The sequence below is a fragment of the Episyrphus balteatus genome, chromosome 2 (genome assembly GCF_945859705.1).
Source record: "Episyrphus balteatus chromosome 2, idEpiBalt1.1, whole genome shotgun sequence".
NCBI classification, from domain to species: Eukaryota; Metazoa; Arthropoda; class Insecta; order Diptera; family Syrphidae; genus Episyrphus; species Episyrphus balteatus.
In genome coordinates this window covers 8,260,743-8,283,668 of record NC_079135.1, presented here as the reverse complement: position 1 = coordinate 8,283,668, position 22,926 = coordinate 8,260,743, and the positions used below count along the sequence as shown (strand labels likewise).

General features: G+C 30.3%; 1 protein-coding gene and 1 non-coding gene across 2 annotated transcripts in view; one reads left to right on the top strand and one right to left on the bottom strand.

Annotated features, from left to right (window-relative positions):
* The window catches only part of LOC129908805 (protein rhomboid), a 90,968-nt gene extending 71,693 nt beyond the window's left edge, over positions 1 to 19,275 (bottom strand). Inside the window, exons 1-4 of the mRNA XM_055985571.1 lie at positions 19,038 to 19,275; positions 18,874 to 18,963; positions 18,783 to 18,806; positions 15,354 to 15,530 (exon numbers count right to left, since the gene is read on the bottom strand). Of these exons, the coding sequence (XP_055841546.1) occupies positions 15,354 to 15,530; positions 18,783 to 18,806; positions 18,874 to 18,963; positions 19,038 to 19,190 (444 nt within the window). The 5' untranslated portion in view covers positions 19,191 to 19,275. The remainder of the gene's footprint in view (positions 1 to 15,353; positions 15,531 to 18,782; positions 18,807 to 18,873; positions 18,964 to 19,037) is intronic.
* Positions 18,659 to 18,729, top strand: Trnag-gcc (transfer RNA glycine (anticodon GCC)). The gene has a single exon. It is a non-coding gene; the product is annotated as a tRNA-Gly (tRNA).
* Positions 19,276 to 22,926: the final 3,651 nt, after the last annotated feature.

Sequence of the window (22,926 nt, the reverse complement as noted above, 5' to 3'; positions counted from 1 at the left end):
ATTCTGCAATCGAGATCATACCCTTTCTACGGTGGTGGTCAGTCAGAGGGAGATGTGTTTTTATTTTGTGTCTGGTATGCACGAGGGCCACCTTATAGTCGACCAGAGCCTCTGGATTATTGATGGGTTAACCAAATCAATTAAATCTTCATTAGTGTGCGCACATCAAGTGTACATCGGGGAAGGTACATTAAAATTGATGGCAAGAGCGGATACAATCTGAAAAGTCGATCGCGGTCAGTGTGTAAAACAAGTAACGTATGTATGACGTATAAAAATCGGATTGAACAACATTTGCGAATTGAACGAATGTCACCTGCATTATGCGAGAGTGAACGACCAATTGACCGACGGACATTCTGAGAAGGGGTGAATGATTTTAATGTGATGTTTTTTTTTTTTTTGCAATGTCACATTAATATCAATTAATTTAAGAGGAGAGGGAGCTTTGTTTGAATGTTTGTCTCGAATTTATCAGGTAAATATTTGAGTTCACAGGTATAAAAGGTTGAAGAAATATTATTAATTAAGAACATAATTTAAAGTTTTGTAATAAATTTTGTCAATTTTGAACAGTGAACAGGTAAAAATCAAGAAACTGTTGAATAATAAGGATTTTTGTATGCAAACAAAAGAGCTGAGGTAAGAACTTAGAAATTAAATATTTAATATTTTTTTGTATTTCTTTTATATTTGATATAAAATTGAAAGCAATCCGGGTTAGATATAAAAAAGATCTTGCATAAAATGATAAGTTCCATCTCGTAACGGCATGCATACGACTTTATTTCACTTTAAAGGGCACGTAAGATTTCCACATTTTGTGAATTGACAAGAACATTTTAAAGTTCTTCAACTACTTCATGATACTTTTTTTTTGATAAATTCAATAAGATTCTTCATCTAAATAAATACAAACATCAGTTGCAGAACAAGTCTTGACCATAGATGGGTTTGACAGTCAAAGAGACTACTTGACGGTGAATGAAAAATTGTAAAAATATTAAGAAAAAAATAAAAAACAAACGCACGTCTGTCCATTTGTTCTTCCCTGTTGATCCTGGCACGTCCGTCTGTAAATATTTATATAAAATAAACTTAAAGCAAATATGAAAACAGAAGCACAAACAAAAAACAACCTCGTCAATATCCACGAGCGACAGACGTGCCATTCGTTGACATTTGACGAGATATTGCGCACGCGCAGGCACATTAGCAACAATTCACTGGCATTTCATGAATGAAAAACCTCTAATTAATGAGTGAATTATTGTGCGACTGGTGCAGTGTGTGTTCAGCAGGAGCCAACATCAGCAGTTGTTAGCTGGATGGATAGATAGATGCATCATGTAAGCAAACAGAAGTAGCATATAGTAGCAGCGCCCACATTCCTTTTAGGGACTCGATCGTTTATCCGAGCGCAAGCGCACAGGAATCTTTGCTCAGGTGGCACGGAATGAAAGCACGGTTGTAAGTGCGAGACATGATCTGGTTTTGTTATCATTGAGATCATCATCATGCGCAAGAATAAAGTTCTGTTTTGTACCGAGGAGGTACAAAAAAATAAACGCACAAGAATCGCGTTCTTCAGAATGTGACGTAAAGTTTATTCAATTAACCAGTTCTTTGCGAGCATCTCTCTGTACCTCTAATGGCGGGTGTAGGTATATGTTGGGGACATCATGTTGGGGAGAAACCGAGCGCGCTGCGCTCTGGTGAGGTTTGGCGAGTGCCGACACTCGCTTTGCGATCCGAGTGCGCGTATATTTATTATTTATGAAAGGACACATGAGAGATATTCATTCTGGTGACGTTCTTAAAAATGCGGGAATTTAATTATCTGTCCGGGACTGCGGAGGCCGTTGTTTGGCACATAACTTCGGGGAAACTGTCCTCCTCCGGTGCATTGGATGGCGGATGGTCGATGGATGGATGGTCAACACTCAATGGCAATGATGTTCGCAGCAGCCGGATTCCAAGGGTACTTTGGCAAGTTTTTCCATCATCGATGGGTTTTTTTTTAATGCACGACCTCTCCGCCCCCCTGCACTGCTATAGCAGCTTACACTTTTTTGATGGTCAATCATTGGACGAGGCTTGTATTTGTAAAAATCATTAATGCCGAACAGATGTACGACGATCGATGGTGATCGGCGATCGCAGATCTGATCGATGGATAGGTTTTTCGTGCGGTGCATAAATAGCAAGGAGGCGCGCGTTCCATCAACCGGCCGCGCCGCCGCCGCGCGCTATACGATGTCAGACAACTGGCAAAACTCTGATATCGCTTATGAAGGATCAGCGATCTGTGGGACGGTAGCAGCAACCTTCCATTTATGGATTTGTCACGTGCGATCTTTTGTTACAAATTCAGTAATCATTCAATTGCATATTATGCATGCGGCATATAGGGGAGAGATGTCACTTTTTATAGGAAACCAAACCTGTGCCGCCAAGCGAGTGGTGTATAGTGTACCTTCTGGCAGGAGGAGTAAACAAAAACTCAACAGTTGCGTAGAATCAACTGGCAACATATAGAAAAAGAAGTAGCATCATCATATGTATGTATGGAATGGATGGCAGGGATTGGGCGGCAACGCGGCTGCTGATAGTGTCCTTATATGGCCAAGAAAGCAGTCGTGGTATGCGGTGGACGTTCGTTGGCCACTTTGCTCAGACCAAAAACCAAGCAATGATGGGCGCCTTTTGCTGACCATATTGGTGGCCATATGGTGTGTTTGGTCAGTTTGGATCGATCGAAGGCAAGAATTGTAGAAATACTTGAACGTTATTTGTGTATGAGTGTAGTTATCGTTAAGTTTTTATTTTTTATTCTTCACAGTTTGTCGCCACAGTTGTTTCTTTGTTTGGTTTATAATTGCTTTCACAATTACATTGCACTTGATATGTAATACGTTTTGAGATATAATCGATGTGATGGTTAAATTAATTCACTTGAATATTTGTTTTTTTTATATAATTTTTTTTTTTTTTTTTTGAAACTGATACCAATCAATAAAGGAATGGTTAAGAAATAGAGTTTTTAACATGTGCTTGAGGATTTTTTTTTAAATGATCTTTAACCAATACAGAGAAAAATTACAATTTTGTGAAACATTTTGGTTGGTTAGCAAAATGGACATATAAATTTTGGTATGGTAGATTTTTTTCTAGGATAGATTTTTTTCTAATTTAGGAAAACTACTATAGTTTTTGGCTGTTCCCTTCAATTTGTGGCTTTACTATTTTGTGTTAAAGTCACAAGGGTTAATTGTTGGACCTTTTAAAAATAATAGGCAATATTTTATACGGTGAATAAATGTTATCAAAAGATAACGATAACGAATTGCAAATTGACCTGTTTTGACATTATTATTTGCAAAAATCGTATCTTCCAAACAAATGGAAATATCACCATGATTTTTTTTATCTTGAAATAAATTTGAGCCTATGAAAGCGATGAGTTTGAAAAATTAATTTACGTGGTTGAAGTGAAACCTTAAAAATCATTTTAAAAAAATCGACAAAATATAACTTTTTTTTTTATTCCATCACTTTTTTTATATGACAACCTACAATAAATTTTATACCATCTGAAAGCTTATTGTTTCAGCTCAAAATATTTATATCGACCATGTCTATACAACATCTACAAAAAGAGATAGAATTTTTTTAACCCAATTAGTTTTCATAAAAAAAGCAAAACAATCAATCTCTTTTCTCTTCTAACGCCATTAAATCCATTTTTTAAAAGACAACCTATAATACATTTTATATCATTATAATTTCACCTTTCATATGACGCTTCAATCATATTTCTACCAAGTAAGAATTTTTTAAAGCCAACCTGAGATTACGGTACTTAATCTACTGCTGGCTGGTCATCGGCAACAAATCTTCACAGGTGTTGTGAGGTATTTTTCAAGTTTTTCAATTAAAGATTATATAGCTTGTAGAGCACGTACCGTTATGTGTGATATATTAAATGAAAGGTAATATTATAAGCATGCGTACTAAAGTTAAATAAATTTGTTATGTGCTCTTGATCAAAAGATATATGTAACTTGTTTAGAAAAAAAAAACATCTTTTCACCGTTATCCCAGAATTTTGAATATAAAATTAATTGAAATTTTGCACAATCATAAATCATAATTACCTATCTACTGTATAAATTTCATTTATCTATCTATTAAAACAAAAAAGTTATGATCAATTGATTTTTCGTGTCGCTTTTTCGTTTCATCTTGTTTCAAATCACTACGAAACTAAAGAAGTTTTCACTTCAAAAACAGTTGGAGTTTTTATTTTTTTAAGATTTTTTTTTTCATTTTTGATATAGCTACAAGATTTCAATAAAAAAGATTATCAGTAAAAGATCACATGTCAAAGAGTGGTAAAAATTAAGTGTTCTAAAAGTTTATATAAATATATTATTACCGAGGATATGTATCGGTAGTAAACTCATCATTTCTTAAGAGTGCCGTTTTTTTCTAATCTTATTTAGTTTCTTAGCATCTTAAATAGGTCTTTATTCTTGCCGAATCCTTGAAACTGTTCACGAATTTTGATATCTGTATTTATTGTAGACATTTAAACTTTTGAATTGAGTTATTATTTTTGCACTCTTGGCTTTCTTCTGACAATTCTCCAAGTGGTAATGATGATATTTTGCCTATGATCCAATATTTTATGAATCCTATGGGTATGGGTAGTTTTTGGCCAGTTAATTTTAGGTTTGGACATCTTTAATTAAAAAGGTTTAAAAATCTTATCCCCAGGCGTTATACATATAATAACGAAACCACAGTAAAATAATATTGATACGAATATATTGAGCTAATTATTTTGAATCAGCAAATTAGGTTGTTAAGAAAATTATGTTATCGATTAACAATAACCTTAAGAATATTACTATTTCACACACTATTTTTACACTCCGTTAGCTCTTGTTTTTTTTTCTAATCAACTGTCCAAAATAGACAATCAACACGCAAGCTTAAAATGACAAAAAAAAAACTTTTGTCTATGGAAAGACCACCAATGTTTGCCTAGTTATCGAATGATGATGATTGCTGTGTTACGTGTAAATATGCAACTACTATTAGCATGCTTAGAAGTAAGTTTTGTTATCCAAATTTATTATCTATCCTTAGAAAACCGAGTCGAAAATAAGACCAATAAATAAACAACGATATAGACGATAAACACGCTTTGAAACAACAAAATAGAAATATCGATTGCAAAGATGAACTCATTGATAAGAAACGACTGCAATATAAGGAAACGGAAATCAGCCTATTCCTAGACTCCAATTCCATACTGAAACTCACGTGAATATAGCAACGGCTAGAGGACACAACACAAAGACAGGTGTTTCGTCCTCGAGAGTAGATTATTTTGTTTCTACCTTTAAGCTACTAACTCGAACCCTCGTTTATTTGTGTTTAGTCTATGTTTTACCAGGTGCTTAAGGGGGTGCTTTCACTTTGTGTTTGTTTTAACCAGCACGCGCCTTACTGCCTATATATTTTCTCTTGCAAAATTCCAAAAGAAAAAAAAAGCAGGAACATTATCTTACCTTTTTTCTTTTTTGGTCTATGTCGTCTAAACATGAATGAAAGACGAGAGGCGCCAGCTGATATGAACATGAGAAGAAGAAGCTAAAGCATCAACATCATATCGTCGTTGTTGTCGTAGTAGTCATCCAAAAAACGACTTGGGTACAATTTACCTGAGAGAAAACAGCTCAAAATTGTTTAGCTGGGGCTAAATGAGATGTTTACTCTGTGTTTACACGGTGATTGTTATTTTTATTTAGCAAACAACAACATCGAGCGAGGATTTTAAGCAAATCACATGCGGCAGTGGCGGCAGGCACTTAATAACTTTGACAAACTCATCTCCTATCCAATCTGTAAGTAGTCTATCAGTGGCACTGGATTTTTTTGGGTTTTTTGGATATAAATTTGTTGATTTTGCGACAATGAAGTGAGATGTTTTCGGGCAATTTTTTTGTTTGTTTATTTATTTATTCGGTTTGATTCAAAAACAGACAAGTTTGGGTACACTCGAATAAAATTTATGTTAATTTTTTGTATTTATATATCCAATTCAATTGTTTTCTTTATCTTTTCATGAGGGTTTCTAGGTTTTGAATGGAATCTTTAATTTGTTTTTATCGATATTATTTTTGTTTTTCCTTGTTTGTCTCCTTTTATATGGGATTCTAACTCCTATAGAACACAATTTTTTTTTTTTACATCAAATTTATTTCGGAAGAGACACCACACTCCCTATGTGGATACATGACGTATTTATTTCTGTCGGGATCAAAATTCTTTTGTCAAAATTCTACTTTACAAAATTCTGCTTTCAAAATTCAGCTTTTCATACAAAATTCCGCACATTTTCCAAGCCCTTTTTTAATTTTTGAAGAATTCTGTAAAATCTTCTTCACCCATTATTTTATTACTTACTTATTTTTCATTTCCTTATGCATATTAATTGGGATCGGGTCAAAATTCTGCCTTCAAAATTCTGCTTTTCAAAATTCTGCTTTTTTAAAGAAAATTCTGTTTTTTAAAAATTCTGCTTTTTTTCTATTCTGCTTTTCAAAATTCTGCTTTTTAAAATTCTGCTTTTCAAAATTCTGCTAGCATTATACTTGAACAAAAAAATTCTGCCAATTCCGTTTTTTTTTTATAGCATATGCGCTGACTAAAGAAAAATACACCTCATTAATGTAATTCAATATTGTTACTTTCCTAATTTTTTTTGTTTAAGTGTCGCAAATATTTTTTAAAATGCGTAGACTGACTTTCTTTCAAATAAAATATATAACTTAACACTTTCGGACCCAGCGTTACTCTCATGTAACATTTTTTTAAAAATTCGTAAAAAATATTAAATTAAACAATTTTTTAGGTTACGATGGCTTAATTTAAAGATAATAATGCCTAGTTACTGGATTATTACAAAAAGTTAGTCAAATATCATAACTTTAATTTTTTTTTTATCGAGAAAGGGACTGAAATTCACAAAATTTACAAAAAAAAATTTTTTTTATATATGGTCATAATTTTGAAAAAAAGGGGATCGGGTCAAAATTTTGGCTTCAAAATTCTGCTTTTCAAAATTCTGCTTTTTTAACGAAAATTCTGCTTTTCAAAATTCTGCTTTTTTTCTATTCTGCTTTTCAAAATTCTGCTTTTTAAAATTCTGCTTTTCAAAATTCTGCCAATTCTGCTTTTTTTTATGGCATATGCGCTGACTAAAGAAAAATACACCTCATTAATGTAATTCAACATTGGTACTTTCCTAAATTTTTTTTGAGTAAGTGTCGCAAATATTTTTTAAAATGCAAAGACTGACTTTCTTGCAAATAAAATCTATAACTTATTGAAACAGATGTTGTTTGATACAAGATATTCCTTTTCTTATTCAAATTTTTGAATATTCATCTTTATTTGACAAATAAAAAATTTGAATTATTTTCGGAAATGTTTAGTATTAAAAACCTTTTCTTAATATTTTCAAATTTATTCAACTATATTAGCAAAAAATTAAAAAAGGGTTTGGAAAATGTTAAAAAGCGCGCGCTTTTTAACATTTTCCAAACCCTTTTTTAATTTTTTGCAGAATTTTGAAAAACAGAATTATGAAAAGCAGAATTTTGAAAAACACAATTTTGAAAAACAGAATTTTGAAAAGCAGAATTTTGAAAGCAGAATTTTGTAAAGCAGAATTTTGACAAAAGAATTTTGACCCCGGCAGAATTTTGACCCCAACCCGAAAAAAAGATATAAAAAATGTTAATGCGGAAAGTGTTTTGTTTTTTTGCTTAGAAGAAGAAGCATACATTATAGTTTCATTAAAAGTTATTTTCTCAGTTCTCCGACTTTTTTTTGGTGGTCATAGGCAGTGCATGTTATTTACATGTAACATGAGAAAAACACATTAGTTTTGCTATTTATTATTTTGAAAAATAAATTTTTGCTATTCACATTTCTTAGTTGTGATGTTTTTGACCCGATAATACAGAAAAAACATTTTTTTAATGTTGATTTTCATAGCTTGATATATTCCTTTTCTTATAAAAATTTTTGAATATTCATCTTTATTTGATAAATTAAAAAATTTTGAATTATTTTCGGAAATGTTTAGTATTAAAAACCTTTTCTTAATATTTTCTTTTATTCATTTATAAAACAAAAGTTAATATGCATTCAAAGAATGACAAATTATGTAGGTAAGTAATCAAAAAAGTAGATAATTTTTCAAGAAGATGATTTTACACAATCAGAATTTTGAAAAACAGAATTATGAAAAGCAGAATTTTGAAAAACAGAATTTTGAAAAGCAGAATTTTGAAAGCAGAATTTTGTAAAGCAGAATTTTGAAAGCAGAATTTTGACAAAAGAATTTTGACCCCGGCAGAATTTTGACCCCAACCCATATTAATTTTTTGTTTGATAAAAAAATAAATTTAAAAATATTAAGGCCCAATTTATTCACACTCCATTAAATTAAAAAAAAAAGAAATTTTAAAAATTGTTTGCGATTTTACAGTTTTCTAATATTTAATAGATTTTAAATATAATGGAGAGTAAATAAATTGGATCTAAGGAAAGGTTTTTAATATTAAATATTTTCGAAAAATAATTAAAAATTTATTAATTTATCAAATAAAGATAAATATTCAAAAAATTGAAGAAAGGAATATTTTGTATCATACAACATCATTTCATTTCTAATTGTTATATACATAGAGGTTAGTTGAAAGAAACTCAGTTTATGCATTAAAAAATATATGCGACAGAAAAAAAAGCTTTATTAAAGTACTAATGTTGAATTACGATAGTGAGGTGTATTTTTCCTTAGCAATTATGAAAAAAAAGCAGAATTTTTTTGTTCAAATATATGCTGGCAGAATTTTGAAAAGCAGAATTTTAAAAAACAGAATTTTGAAAGACATGATAGAAAAAAAACAAAATTTTCTTTAAAAACTAGAATTTTGAAAATCAGAATTTTGAAATTAGAATTTTGACCCGCTCCCTTTATTTAAGTTTGTCCATACATTGAATAGTGAATTATGCTTACATTTTGAAATTATTCCTACAAAAAAAATATAGCTTCACATCGTTTTGATGAATAGTTTTTGCTTTGGTATCTCGTCATCAAAATAGTGATTGAAGCAGCCCGAAAATAATTTATTTTCTCTTCTGGAATATCTTTTTAATAAGCTTAAAGTTTAACTTTTTTATAAAAAGTAACCCATGCAAAGAGTAAATATTCAAAACTCATAACAATTCTAATTAATATAACATTTTATCAAACAATTGTAAAAGCTTTTTCTCTTCTCTAGATTTTATGCGTTTTCATCAAACCTACATTCTTTGTTTCATTTAGATAGGTATTTCATTTAGAAAAGTTCTCAATCAAATATCAATCAATATATTTCCTCTCTAATCTGCATATTTTATGAATAAATGAATATGAATTTACTTAAATGTAGAACACTATATTTTCAATTTTCATATATCAATAAATTTTATCTATATAATGTGTACCTATATGTGTAGGTACTATTCTATTTGATCCTTGCGTGTGGAAACCTTTATAGATACAATCAAAAAGTAATCTCACAAATTGCAGCATTGTTTACTGACTAAAATGAACGCAATCGATTCATGCATTGCCACGATTGCACATAGAAAATACGTAGCTAGTCTCTTGTGTATTTTTTTTTTTTTTTTCTTTATTTTTTCCCCACTCAAAAACCATTTCATGGATTAGTAGTTATACTCATGTGGGTGCACAATGTCTGATTTTTTTTTTTTTTTTTCATTTTTTTGAAGAAAAAAAAATATAAAAAAATCACAGTAGCAGGTGGCTGATATTACTTTCAGAAATTGTATTACCATCATAGTGAAACCGACTGTAGAACAAAGACACACAACTAGACAGACGGCACGGGGGAAAAAATTATAAAATAAATAGAAATGAAACAAAACAATACAAAAAAAAACAACCAAACCAAACTCAAATCAATTAACGAAATTGTTTGCTATCGAACGTTCCTTCCGCTAGGATAAATAAATTCAAACAACAACTAAGAGAGTGTGTTTTGCTGAATGAGTATATGTATCCTGCACACAAATGGCCGTTATTATATATCCTTTTTCTGCAGAAGGATAAACACTAAAAGCGTTGATTTTGTATATTTTTTTTTTTTGTTTCTGCAGTAAAGTCGTTAGAAAAATGTGTGGCACCGAGAACACCAGCCATGAATTTCAAAATTTATTTTGATGATTTGATTTTCTATTCACTTATTTGCTTGTCCAAAATTTCCATAAATAAAACAGAAAATTTACAAAATATACCTATCTACCTTTTCAAATTTGCATCACCCTTATATAAGGTGTTTTTTTTTTGTTTTTTAAATTATAGTCAAAAACGGTCCTTTGAATTAAAACCGTGTCTCCTGCCCCCTGTGTATTGGGTTTCTGCCCATCATCATCATCATCATCATCAACCATTATGATGATGATGAGTAATGAATTAAATTATTTTGCATTACGTTCATTGAATTATTGTTATTTTGTTAATTTTAGGAAATTGTAATTTTTTTTTGTCGATTACGCATCAGAACAGAAATTGGTAAACCAAAAAAAACAAAATATTGTCTAAATGTAAATATGCAAATGAATTTACAGCACCGCATAGAGGTAAACGTGTAATAGTGGAAAGTAAAAAATAAATTTCTAATATTTAACATCAGCTTTTAGGATTTTTAATTTTTTTTACAATATTATGTTAATGCAATTTGTATGCATATTTGATTTTGGCGAATTTCAAAATTAATTTAACAATTACATTTAATCACATATCGAAATATTCCAAATAAACTGACAAACCCTCTGGTTGAGTTAGCTATCAAATTATGTTCGATTTGTTTAGGACTTTTACCTTGGCGCTAATTGATTAGAGGCCAATTTTATAAGGCTCAGTTAAACACTATAGCATTTCATCAGAATAGTTATACAATTTCTTTTTAAAACATTCCGGAATAAATTGCTAGTGGTAAAAGTATTTTTATAACGGAATTAAGTAATCTAATTTATTTCAGAGCGATAAAAACATTCATATTCCTAGAAATACGAGCATGTATGTACGAGTGTTTGAAATTTCAAGGCAGGAGATAGTATTGCTAATATATAAAACTATGTGATTCAAGGACTTCACTCATGCTCGCCAGATTGAATTAAAGATATTTAATTCGACCCATTTAAAACGTTTTTGCAACTCGCATCTATATGACTTTGAAAACTAATAATTAAAAACGATGTTGTGTTTCAATTTTTTATTTGATTTTTTGAATATTTATTTTTATTTCATAAATTAATACATTTTTAATCATTTGAAGATATTTAACATTAAAAACCTTTTCTCAATATTTTAAAATTTGTTGATTTATCAAAAAAATTAATATTAAAAATATTAATAGGGAAAGTAAGTACGTAATATATTAAGCAGATCATTTTGAGAGAAGATGATTTTTCAAAATTCTGCAAAAAATTAAAAGGTTTTGGAAAATGTTAAAAAGCGGGCGCAGAAATTCCTTAAACAGAATTATGAAAAGCAGAATTTTGAAAAAAGGTTTTTGACCGCGGCAGAATTTTGACCCCAACTACTTTAATAACACTGTGTTACAAAATAAACATCATGTTAATTACTTTGGAAGTGACCTAGCAGAGGTTGTAGGTATTACTGAGTAGAGTACATTATATTTCGGCACTTGAAATTTTTCATAGACCCTCAAAATTTCAAGTTATTGTTAAAAACCGTTTTTCAATGTTTTCACATTTCAACGATTTTTTACTCAGTCATTTTTCGGACAATTTCAGATTTTTTTACAGTTCTAAACAGAGGAGTACTTGTTCGTTTTGAAAATATTTTTTTAAAAATTACAAGCCATCACTATAATTATAATTATTATAGTGATAAGCCATCACTTTTTTAGCATAATTTTAGAAACGAAACACTATTCAACACAGATATTTGCAGATCTTAATAAAGTTTTTGACTTGGTTTGTCAGCTCTTAACGTAAAGTCTTATAAAAGCACCCTTTATATAAGATTGTCTGTTATCATTTATACTTGCGAGCATTAAGATAGGGTGTTTTCATAAACGTCTGCCTAACTTAGGCCTGCGTTAGTCGTGTTCATAAAGTCAGATCTGCGATCGGACTAACTTAGTCCAACTGCAGTTCTGCTGTTCATAAACGTCAGTATGTCGTCAACATCGGGCAGATTGCGCAGCCAAAATTTTATTGCTGCAGAACTCAAGAAGAAATTTATTTGACTCTTGATTCGATTTTTTTTTGTTAATAAATGTAAATATTGTTAAAAAAAATGAAAAGCAAGCATATTAATATGTTAGGGTGGTGCAAAAAATGTTTCTTTTTGCATTTTTCGAAAAATTTAAATTTTAATGACACAGAAAATTTCTAAATCGTGTTTTTTGAGATAATGAGTTTGTATTAATTTTTTTTCGTATTAGGGTGGCTCTAAAAAATGTTATCTTCCACAGTTGCTTGAAGAATTCCAAAAAAATCAACGTGGATATTGTTTTGACCAAATTATCGAAGTAAAAAAAAATTTCCATTAGGGTGGTTCAAATTTTTTTTTTTTAATTAATTACAAAAAAAATTATTTTTCACTGCAGAGAAAGTTTGTAAAACATGGTTTATGAAATATAATGTAAAATTGGGGTAGCTCAGAAATAAGGGGGCTCAGAAAAATGGTATATTTAACATTTACGCTTGGAATTCAACCAAATTCAATTTAATTAATTCCGCATGAATTTAATATTTCTATAGCAAAAACGCACTTAACAAACTTTCTGTGCACTAAAAATCATTTTTTTTTTTCAAACGCATAAAAACACTTTCTTGAACACCCTAATTAAAAATATTTTTTCCATAGATAATTTGTTTTAAATGTGAACTACTCGGTGTTTTTATTATTTTTTTTTAGAAGAAAATATTTTTTTTTTTAGCCACCCTAATGTAACACGGTTTACAAATTTTTCGTGTTATTAAAAACAATATTTTCGGGGACTGAAAAAGAAATATTTTTTTGCTTAAACAAAACTCATTCTGTGGTAATTTTTTAAAATTTTTTTTTTCTGACGTTTATGAACACTCAGTGACTGCTGAAAATTGTACCAACGCAGGCCTGCAAACTTTCTGCAGAATTGGTGTGTTCATTAATGCAGCAAAGCAGAAAGACGATTGGACAGACGCAGATTTCCGACGTTTATGAAAACACCCATACTACTTACATATAAGACAGGTTTTGGGGATTCGTAAAAAAAAATTGGGTCTCACCACTAAGTCTGGTCTGTATACCTACATCGAGATACAAGCTAAACTGCTGAAGGGACTTTCTTTAAATTTGGTAGTTAACAGTTTTTAAGGATTCCCTAGAGGGGAAATTAAATTTTGTTTTAAGAACCAAAACTAACGGTACCTACAATTTACCAAAAATAGAAAAATTTTATTTTTTAAAAAACGACTCATAAGATCTTGATTAAAATTTTGCAAATAAATCCCGTAACAGTACCTGCTAAAAAACGTTTATTTCTGAATTTTTACCTTACCTACTTTTTTTTTCTCAATTCTCACTTCAATTTGATTCTTTTAAAAACTGTTTCTTATATCCAAGAAACCAAATGATATATGCACTTTGTTTTGGTGGTCAAATCATTTTAAAATTGTGTTTTTAGGATTTTATTAAAAAATTTTAATATTTTCTAAATTTTTTGCTCAGCTGCCGCCAACTTTTGTAGGGTTTTCCCTCAGTAAAATTTTGACAGTACTACAAATTACAGCCACAGCTACACCATTGTATTCAGCCAGTAATGCCTCAAAAAAATCGAATACATTTTTCAGTAATTTTTTTTTATAAAAGGCTTTAACATTACAGCTACCTTTATGTTTTTTTTTCAAGTTCAGTTTCCTTGAATCATCTTAAACTCAGATTATTACAGCTTAATTGCATAAAATTTTCGTAATAACATACTTATAGGTACCTTAACCTAGATGTATGTATTTTTTTATGTACCTATTCATATTTTTACGGTTTTTAGAGTTAAAAGATTTAAAAGTAGACATATCCATAACAACAATCAATGAATAAAAAAACAACGTGCTCTGAACCTGAATTATCAGATTATCAAAAAAAAAAAAGAAGAAAAAACCTCAAAATTTCCCACGAAATCCTGGTAGCGTTAATGAGCCTGTGAATTTTCAATAACCTTCACTTAATTCATTTCAAGTCTTATAGTTCATCCAGCAGGTATTTTTGCTTGTGTTGTGATACCTAAATTTTCATGACTTTCCCAATAGCCAACAAATAATGATTCTTTTTGAGAAGATGAATAACAAGACGTGAAGAAAATCCTTTCGTCTCCATTACCTATTTGTTATGTTTTTTTTTTTTGAAGAATTGCTTCTGAAAAATCTCTGATTGTTAAGAAAAATTCCTACTAGCTAGGTGGCAAGTGATTTTTTTGTTTTGTTTTCTTCACGTACCGAGGACATGTATTGACATGAGAAAAGACTATAAAAATGTTTAACTTGTTTCTGTCATTTTTGACAAAATTAAACGAAACTATACCAAACGCGGTACAATGTCCACTAAAAACGATAGATTGTGGGAAAATACATCACTCCAGGTTCATCACAATAGGTAAAGTGTCCTTAAAAATTGACACACATGTTTGTTATTAAGGCGTGCAACACGAAATTCGTTGACTTTAATAAAACAACAGGACCTCTCTACTATTACTTTACTGTATCTATATTGCACACCTGTAGAATTTGTACCTTACCATAGAATGAATTGGTATGTTTATTGTGATCGGAAGGAAATTCCAATATAATCGTAAACATGTGGATGTGATATGTTGTCGTTAGAAATTGGAAACCCCAAAAAACCGTATTGGTATTTCCAGATTAGTTTTTGAAGAACAAAATGCAATTCTAAAGCAAAAAGATCCTTCTTTTCGGTCAAAGGAGCAATAATTATTTCTGATAAGAGAGATGTCTTCATAGAGAGTGTAAAATTGAAGAGGACAATATTGTCATCACCATAAGCGGATGGTAAATCGTTCCCAAAAGTGTACTTAACAAAATCGATTTTTTCCTTTTTAGAATTCAGGTGTGGTGTAAGGTTATTTATGTACATGACAGGTCCTGTGACCTGTGATAAATTTCACACTCCGAGAAAGAAAATTCATCTTAAATTACATTTTTATATTTTTGTAATTTTTTTTATTTTCACTTACCACATTGACAAAATCCTGAAAAGTGACGTAACCAGGGCCATTAGGTACTTTTACTTTAACCGCTCTCTCATACAAAAGCTCACGTTTATTCATAGGCACTTGTGATAAAAATTCGGGTGATTTTAGTGCTGCTACGAAATCATCAACGGGAATTTCACCAAATCCTTCGGGATCAAACTGAAAAAAAAAAAATAATGAGAACTGGTATTTGCTATTTTTAAATAATTTAAATGAATATTAAATTACTTTATATTATGTACTTAAAAAAAAAGATATCTATGTAGGTATTGTGAAAGAACCGTTTTTTAATTATATGATTTCGACCTTGCGAGAAATGTTTGTTATGTAGGTTTTTGGTAAATTGTACCATTTTATATCAAGTTAAATAAAATTTCGTTCTTCTTCTTCTGACTAAGAATCTGTTAACATTTTTAAGCAATTGTAAAGGCATTTTGAAAAACAAAAATTCAACAGTTATGACTTTGGGATTACATTTTTTTTATTAAAGGAAAAATATTTGACCACTTTTGCTCACCACTGATGATGTTCCATTAACTTTAGACTTAAAAATCTAATCGATTTTTTTTTTTTTTTTTTTCAATTTAACCGATTTTTTTAAGTGAAACACCCTTAATACAGTTTTGGTAGATTCCCTAGAGGGGAAATTGATTATTTTTATGACCAAAATGAAAAAGTTGTTTTCCTCAGAAACGGCTCAAACGATTTAGAAACGTTTCCTTAATTTCTAACTTACCTACGATTTAAACTTTTTTAAAGAAAATTTTGTAAAAAAGTGTTCTAAGAATTTTAATTTAAAAACTTGGACAAATTCTCAAAAATATCAATTTTGGTTGTAAATTCGTTTAAAGTGGATTGTAGTTTTTTATAGGTTTTTATATTAAAGTTTCTTAGTCTTCTCTTTTAAAAAAATCAAACACGCTTTTTATACGACCCTTATTGGCTTGAACTCAACTTTATTGTGCCGTGATAGCCACGGCAGAGCTTAACAAAAGAATAACGAAATTTTAACGAAAGAATAGAATGACGAAAGATAATAATTTACAATTGGTTAATAGCTAACTATAGTTAGAAGTTAAGTCGTTAACAGAATAATAAATAAATTGCACGACTGGGGTCGCACGTACTTGCTCTTATGCTTAAAGTAACTATAATGTTAAAGCTTTTTATTCAAGAAATTTAAAATTTCATATTTTGAAGAAATTTCATAAGTAGTATAAAAAAATTAAATCTGTTTTTATAATTAATTAAACTCCATTTTAAATTATCTTAAAAAAAAAAAACAAATATGCCATTTTATTTCTTGTATAAAAAGGTATTTTTAGAAAAAAATTTTCGAAAATTGTAGGAGCCGTTTTTTAAAAAAATAATTTTTTATGTATAAAAATTTTTTAACATTTTTCAAAAAAAAAGTTGGTATGCCATTTTGAAGAAATAATTAATTTACACATAAAAACTAAATTTCAAAATTTTTCATTGATCCGTTTTCAAAAAATTGATTTTTCAAAAAAAAATTTTGAAATATTTTTTAAAAATCCAAAAATGCGTTTTTTTAAAATTTTCTAAATTCTTAATATTATCTTTACTTACACACGTTTGTATCAAAATTTTCATTTAAATCGGGTTAATGTTGTACGAGATATTCAGAAACGAAAAAAACCGTACCGTTAATAACGGTACAAAAAATATTTTTTTATTTCCAAAGTTGGCTCTTATGTGTAGTACTACACACAAAAATTTAAATCAAAATCGTTAGAGCCGTTTTTGAAAAAAATTAACTTTTCTATTTCCGTTATATGGCAAGTACCGTTAGTTTTGGTCATAAAAAAAAAATTTCAATTTCCCCTCTAGGGAATCACCAAAAACTGCTAACTACCAAGTTTGAAGAAAATCACCTCACTCGTTTAGGCTGCAGCTCCAGATAGAGACAGACACACAGACAGACAGACAGACAGACAGACAGACAGACAGAATTGCCGGACCCACTTTTTTGGCATTCTCCATCATCGTAATGTCATGTAAAATTGTTATCTCGAGTTCGATTTTTTTTACGAATCCTAAACTTGCCCTATAGTACCTATATCGCAAGTAAAAATTAATTCACAATAATGATCAAAAAATTTAGGTTAATAACGCAATGATAAAATGTTAATTTAGACTGGCGAACATTGGTTTAAAAACCAAAATTTTTCAAAATGGATAAATTAATTTTCTTAAAAATTTGTTTTAATGTTGAATGTAGATTAATAATTTCTTCAAAATGGCATATACCAATTCTTTAATTTTTGCAAATTTTTTTATACCTAGAATTTAAAAAAAAAAAAACGATACAAAAAATCTTAGCTATACAAATAATTAATTTTCCATCTTTTAAAATTAATGATAAAATTAAATTAAAAATTGCATTTTTTTTTCTAGAAAAAAGCTTTAAAATTCTAAGCAACTTTTACTATAAGAGCAAGCCTTGCATTTTAGACGCTCTAGTATTCAAGATTTATGTAAGGACTCATAGGATCCAACTTTGAAAATTATCTTGAAGTATTGGGGTAAATTCATAGTCATTTTTAGATCCCAGTTTCTCTTAGACTGGGGTTTATCGTTTATCCAATGTTATTTGAATAGGATAAACTCCAGTCTTAAACAGTGTCAATGGCTATGACCCTGTGTGTAATGACTAAATTTGAACAACATATTTTCCATATTGATAAAACTTAAAAAGACAAAAATAACAAAAATTACCTACGACTCTTTCGATTTTAAAGCTATTAGTTACAAAAATCATGTTGATGTTTTTTTTCTAAATGCGATACCTATCTTAAAACTCATCGCTGGTATATAAAATATTTTTGATTAGGTACTTCAGTATTTGAGTTAAAGACAAAAAAAAAATATTCTTTTTTAATTTTTTTTTTTACTTCATACTTTAATAAATAAATTTTAACCATGCATTTTTTAAATCTTACCCTCCTCTTCTTAAGATACCATTTAACTGTGGTTAATTTCAACATTAATTTAATATTTTTGTTTTTTTTTACAAGGACTTATAGTTACCTCATCGTACCAAATATAACGACTCTATGTATAATGTTTTCCTTTAAAATTTTGCTCAGGTTAGTGATACTCAAAAAACAATTTAATCATTTTCTAATTATAAAATTACTAATAGTTCGTATAAGCAGACCTAAATAATTGCATCCGTCATTCCTTTGATTTAAAAATACTTGATTATTACATTTTTTTTGTTCAATTCTTTTCATCAAGAGCTTATGAACCATCTTAAAACACAAGCATCGGTGGTTCAGTGGTAGAATGCTCGCCTGCCACGCGGGCGGCCCGGGTTCGATTCCCGGCCGATGCAATTTACTTTTTTTTATTTTTTGTTTTATTTTTTTAAACATTTAAAAAACTTACCATATCAAAGAGAAGCTTCCATTTCTAAAGATAAAAAAAAGAATAGTATTAATAAAAAGTCAAAACTTTGTTTTGTATTTAATTCACTTACGTCTCGTAAAAGTTCTCTTCGTAATTCTGCTTCGTCGAATTCCGAATTGAGATCTGTATGGTCTGTATCGTAAACTCCATCATTTCCGCACTGAATAAAAAAAAAGAAAAAAAAAAACATTATAAAAATATCACATCCATCATTTTCATATTAATAAAACAAACCTGTGAAAGAGTTCCAATAGAAACAAAAGAACCGGCTATCGTTGAAATATGTTCCACTTCAACTGGCAGTGTTTCTTGTTGGCTGGTACTTGTATTTTGATTTGGATTAATATCGGTTCCGCGCGAACTACACCGATCAAATCCTGGCCACATCCTTATCGCCCGGCTATCTTTGCAGTGATTTTATTTTTTCCATTCAAATTGTCCTTACACCAAAATAATGCCAATAATATTCAAAATCGAAAAACTCTAAAAATGTTCAGCCGTTAACTGTCGTTATTCATTTTTTGTCTCAAATTCAAATTTTCGAAATACTAAAAGTAGACATCAACTTGTCAATTTTCCTAGAAATATGCAAAGAAAAATTATGTATGTTTTAGTTATTAATATTATAAATGTACAAATTAGACGCACTCTCACACATTGGCAACGTGGAGCTGCGCGTCTAGGCGTTGTTTTCATGTGAAGGATGTCGAGTTCGAATCCCGACTGAGCCCATATAATTATTCCCTTAAGTGCAATTTAATGAATTTACTTCTTTCAATGGAGTATTTTCTCACTGTGGGATAGAAGAAGTTCCCGGTGTTAATCCTAGACAGTAAAGGTCTTAATGACCATAGTCTATTTCATGATCTGGATACAAATGTTTTTTTTTTCGTTCGTTTCCCTACTATTGTGGCTAAATATTACATATATCACGGATCACGGTCGTATTTAAAAAATACTTCAATGATGCAGATGTCAAAATAAACGATATTCGTCAAACCATAATGTGTCGACTTGTGCATTCATCGGATGGGCGGATTTAAATTAAATAAAATTTACTAACTCGTTTAGAAAAGGTACGACATTCGACATTTTGGGGTAAAATAAATTTTCTCGAAAACCGACTCTTAACGGTTTTGATTGAAATGTTGGCGATTAAAATAAAAAATTATTTTAAATTTAATTTTTTTTAACTTGCTCAATGAAAAATATGACGACGGTATACCGTGTCGTTACTTACTTTTTGTTAACCTTACTAACATAATAAGCAATTAGAGCTACAAGAGCTAGTAAATGCGACCCAGTCTTGCTTTTTTGATTTTAGCAAGTTGACACTCAAAGTATGAATTTGTTCACTTTAAGATTCTAGATATAGTCCTGAAAAAATAGACCTTAAAAAAGTGCAAACCCAGAAATAATTCGCATAGGGCTGAAAATTGGTACAGATCATAAACGGTGAGTCTTATCGAAAAGTTGTATTTGAAAAATTTGTAGATTATTTGCTCCTTTATTATTCTTCTTGTATTTTTTTTTTGTTTTTGTTAAAGTTATCATTAAATTTTTTTTTGAATTTGGTCAAACTCGAAAATTGCGATGTTTTGTGCTTAGCTCGTAAAATATGAGTTTTTTTTAGATACATTTTTAACTCACTTTAAAGCGTCTAATGTTTTAAACAAAACAACTTAAGATTTGCCATAGTAACATTTATCGTTTGAAAGGTAGTGCGCTTAAAAGAGTGGTATAAGTCAAAAATATCGCGTTTTGCCTATTTTCGTCAATAGTCGATGTTATCAAAAAAAATTTTAAGCATGTGTAGATTATGAGCTTTTCTACATAATATCAATAATTCATTTTTAATTTCTCAGAGCTACCTATAAAATAACAAACAATTTTTTTTCAATTTGGACAAAAAACAAAAATATTTTAAATTTATTTTATAGACCATGAGATTTTCAAATTACTATTAATGCACGTTTATTATAAAAAATGCACTTTTTTAAATATTTTCAATTCATTGGCTTTAATGTGATCTACAAAAAGAAGTTAGGTCAACTTTTTTTTAGCTAAGTCAAATGTCAATATAACTTGGATAACTTCTCCTCTTTTTAGAGTTGAACAACTAGCATTTTTGACATTTTCTTGAATAACTTTTGTTGCAAAAATGTGATTTTTGGGGACTTTTGACATTTTACTAAAATCGATGTTTCAATGCTCTGTACCAATTTTCAGCTCTCTATGTTAAATTAAAATCGTTGAATTTATTGAGAGAACTAATTTCACTTTTGGCGCCCAAAAAATTAAACACATGCTGCTTTAAGTACGCTTTCAATCCAAAACTGGTTCATCTAAAAAATTAGGTATGATTGATGTCAACTATCAATTAAAAATTTAAAATTGCAATGAGGGTTTAAGGTTCCAGATGGTTTAATTGTTGCAAAAATGACCTCTCTACATTATGGAGCTTACAACTTCAATATTTAAAAAAATCGATTTATCCATGAATACAAAACACCACTCTACTACTCACTGGAGAAAGTTATCTATCAACAAAAATCTCTAAACAGCTTCTTAGACTTAACCCAATTCTGTTTCCTGTTTACTCACCGTTAAATACAAACAAAAAACATCATTTCATACAAATATAATGATGACGTTATCGTTGACATCAAAAATGTAACAAAACCAAAAAGTAAACATACCAGCCGCACTATTTTTTTTGTTTTTTTTTGTTTATCTCTCTCTTTCTCTCCCTCTCTCTTGGTTTCTCTTTTATTTTTTTATTCTATTCAAGGATTATAGTCACATGGCATAAGGTTATTGATCTCACAGACATGACTAAGGGCAACAACAGCGCCAGAGCCTTTCCAAGTGTTTAGTTTACCTCTAATTCTGTATGTCTACCGACAACTTACGAAGCCATTATGTGACATCGATGTAAATTTTCCAAAACACACTCACACATTACTCAACTGACAGAAGCCATTGCCAAAGTCCTTGGGGGGTTGGGTTTGGGTTTTGAAGCTGGAGTTGGGGGTCGAAACGGATTTACACCCTTTTTCTTTTGTAGGTGGAAATGGACAGAAGCAAAACTCTTTCCTAGCCACTCTTGCCTTGTTGTATAATATTTTAATAAAGCACACAAGGGATACAAAATATACACAAAACAAAATAAAAAAAAAACATACAAGAATATTTTAAACTATCCCGCTAGCACTGTCATATCAAGTCGCGAGGACTTTAGAAATTCCTTTTTAGCGCAGAATCCCTGCAAGTCTCTGAAGTGGGGGATGATGAATATAATTCCCTGTATCGTTTTGTTCCGTCGAGTAGCAACATAAAAATGAATTACGAAAATTAAATTAATAATTATGTTGTTTGTTGCTCCAGTTGGTTCGTGGGGGCTTGGAAGTTCCGCAGAATAACCCCATGGATCGATAAATCACTTTACTTTCTCACTACCCCTTTACTTTTTTTTTTTTTTGTTATTTGTTTGGGCCACACTGATACTAATACTATACCACCATCACCAACAGAATGTGGTTCTCGACCAAAACAAAATTTGAAAATCGTTGCGGACTCTGCGGCTCCGCGAGCACTCAGTCGGAATTAGTTTAAAACAAAAAAATAGAAACAGAAATAAAAACTATTTGGTTATTTGAAAATTTACCCAAAGAGTTGCACAAATTGTGGTGTTTCACTAAACTGAATTCACGAATGTTTATTCTCTATTTAACCGGTTTTAGAAGGACTTTATCGAAAACAAACGCGTGTGGAACAACCCCAAACGAATTCGCGGCAAAATGACAACTACTGCCCTTGCAGGGATGCCTTTGCTATTCTACGTATGCGAAGGGTTGAATGGACACTAACCGAGGGGTGGCAGTGGCAGAGCGGTGAATGGAACAAGGATGATGCTTCTCTATGTTTCATATACTATACTAGGTTTAGTGGGTGGTTAGGTGGTGGTTGGTATTCATGCGCACAAGTTGTCAGTGACGACGGTAGTGGCAGTGATGGTGACGACGACGGCAATGGCAACGGCAACGGCAACTGCATAGCAATCAGTGTTTTTTGTCTCCCAAGAGATTTTCGTCTATGAAAATGCGAGCAAATGCGACCAAGG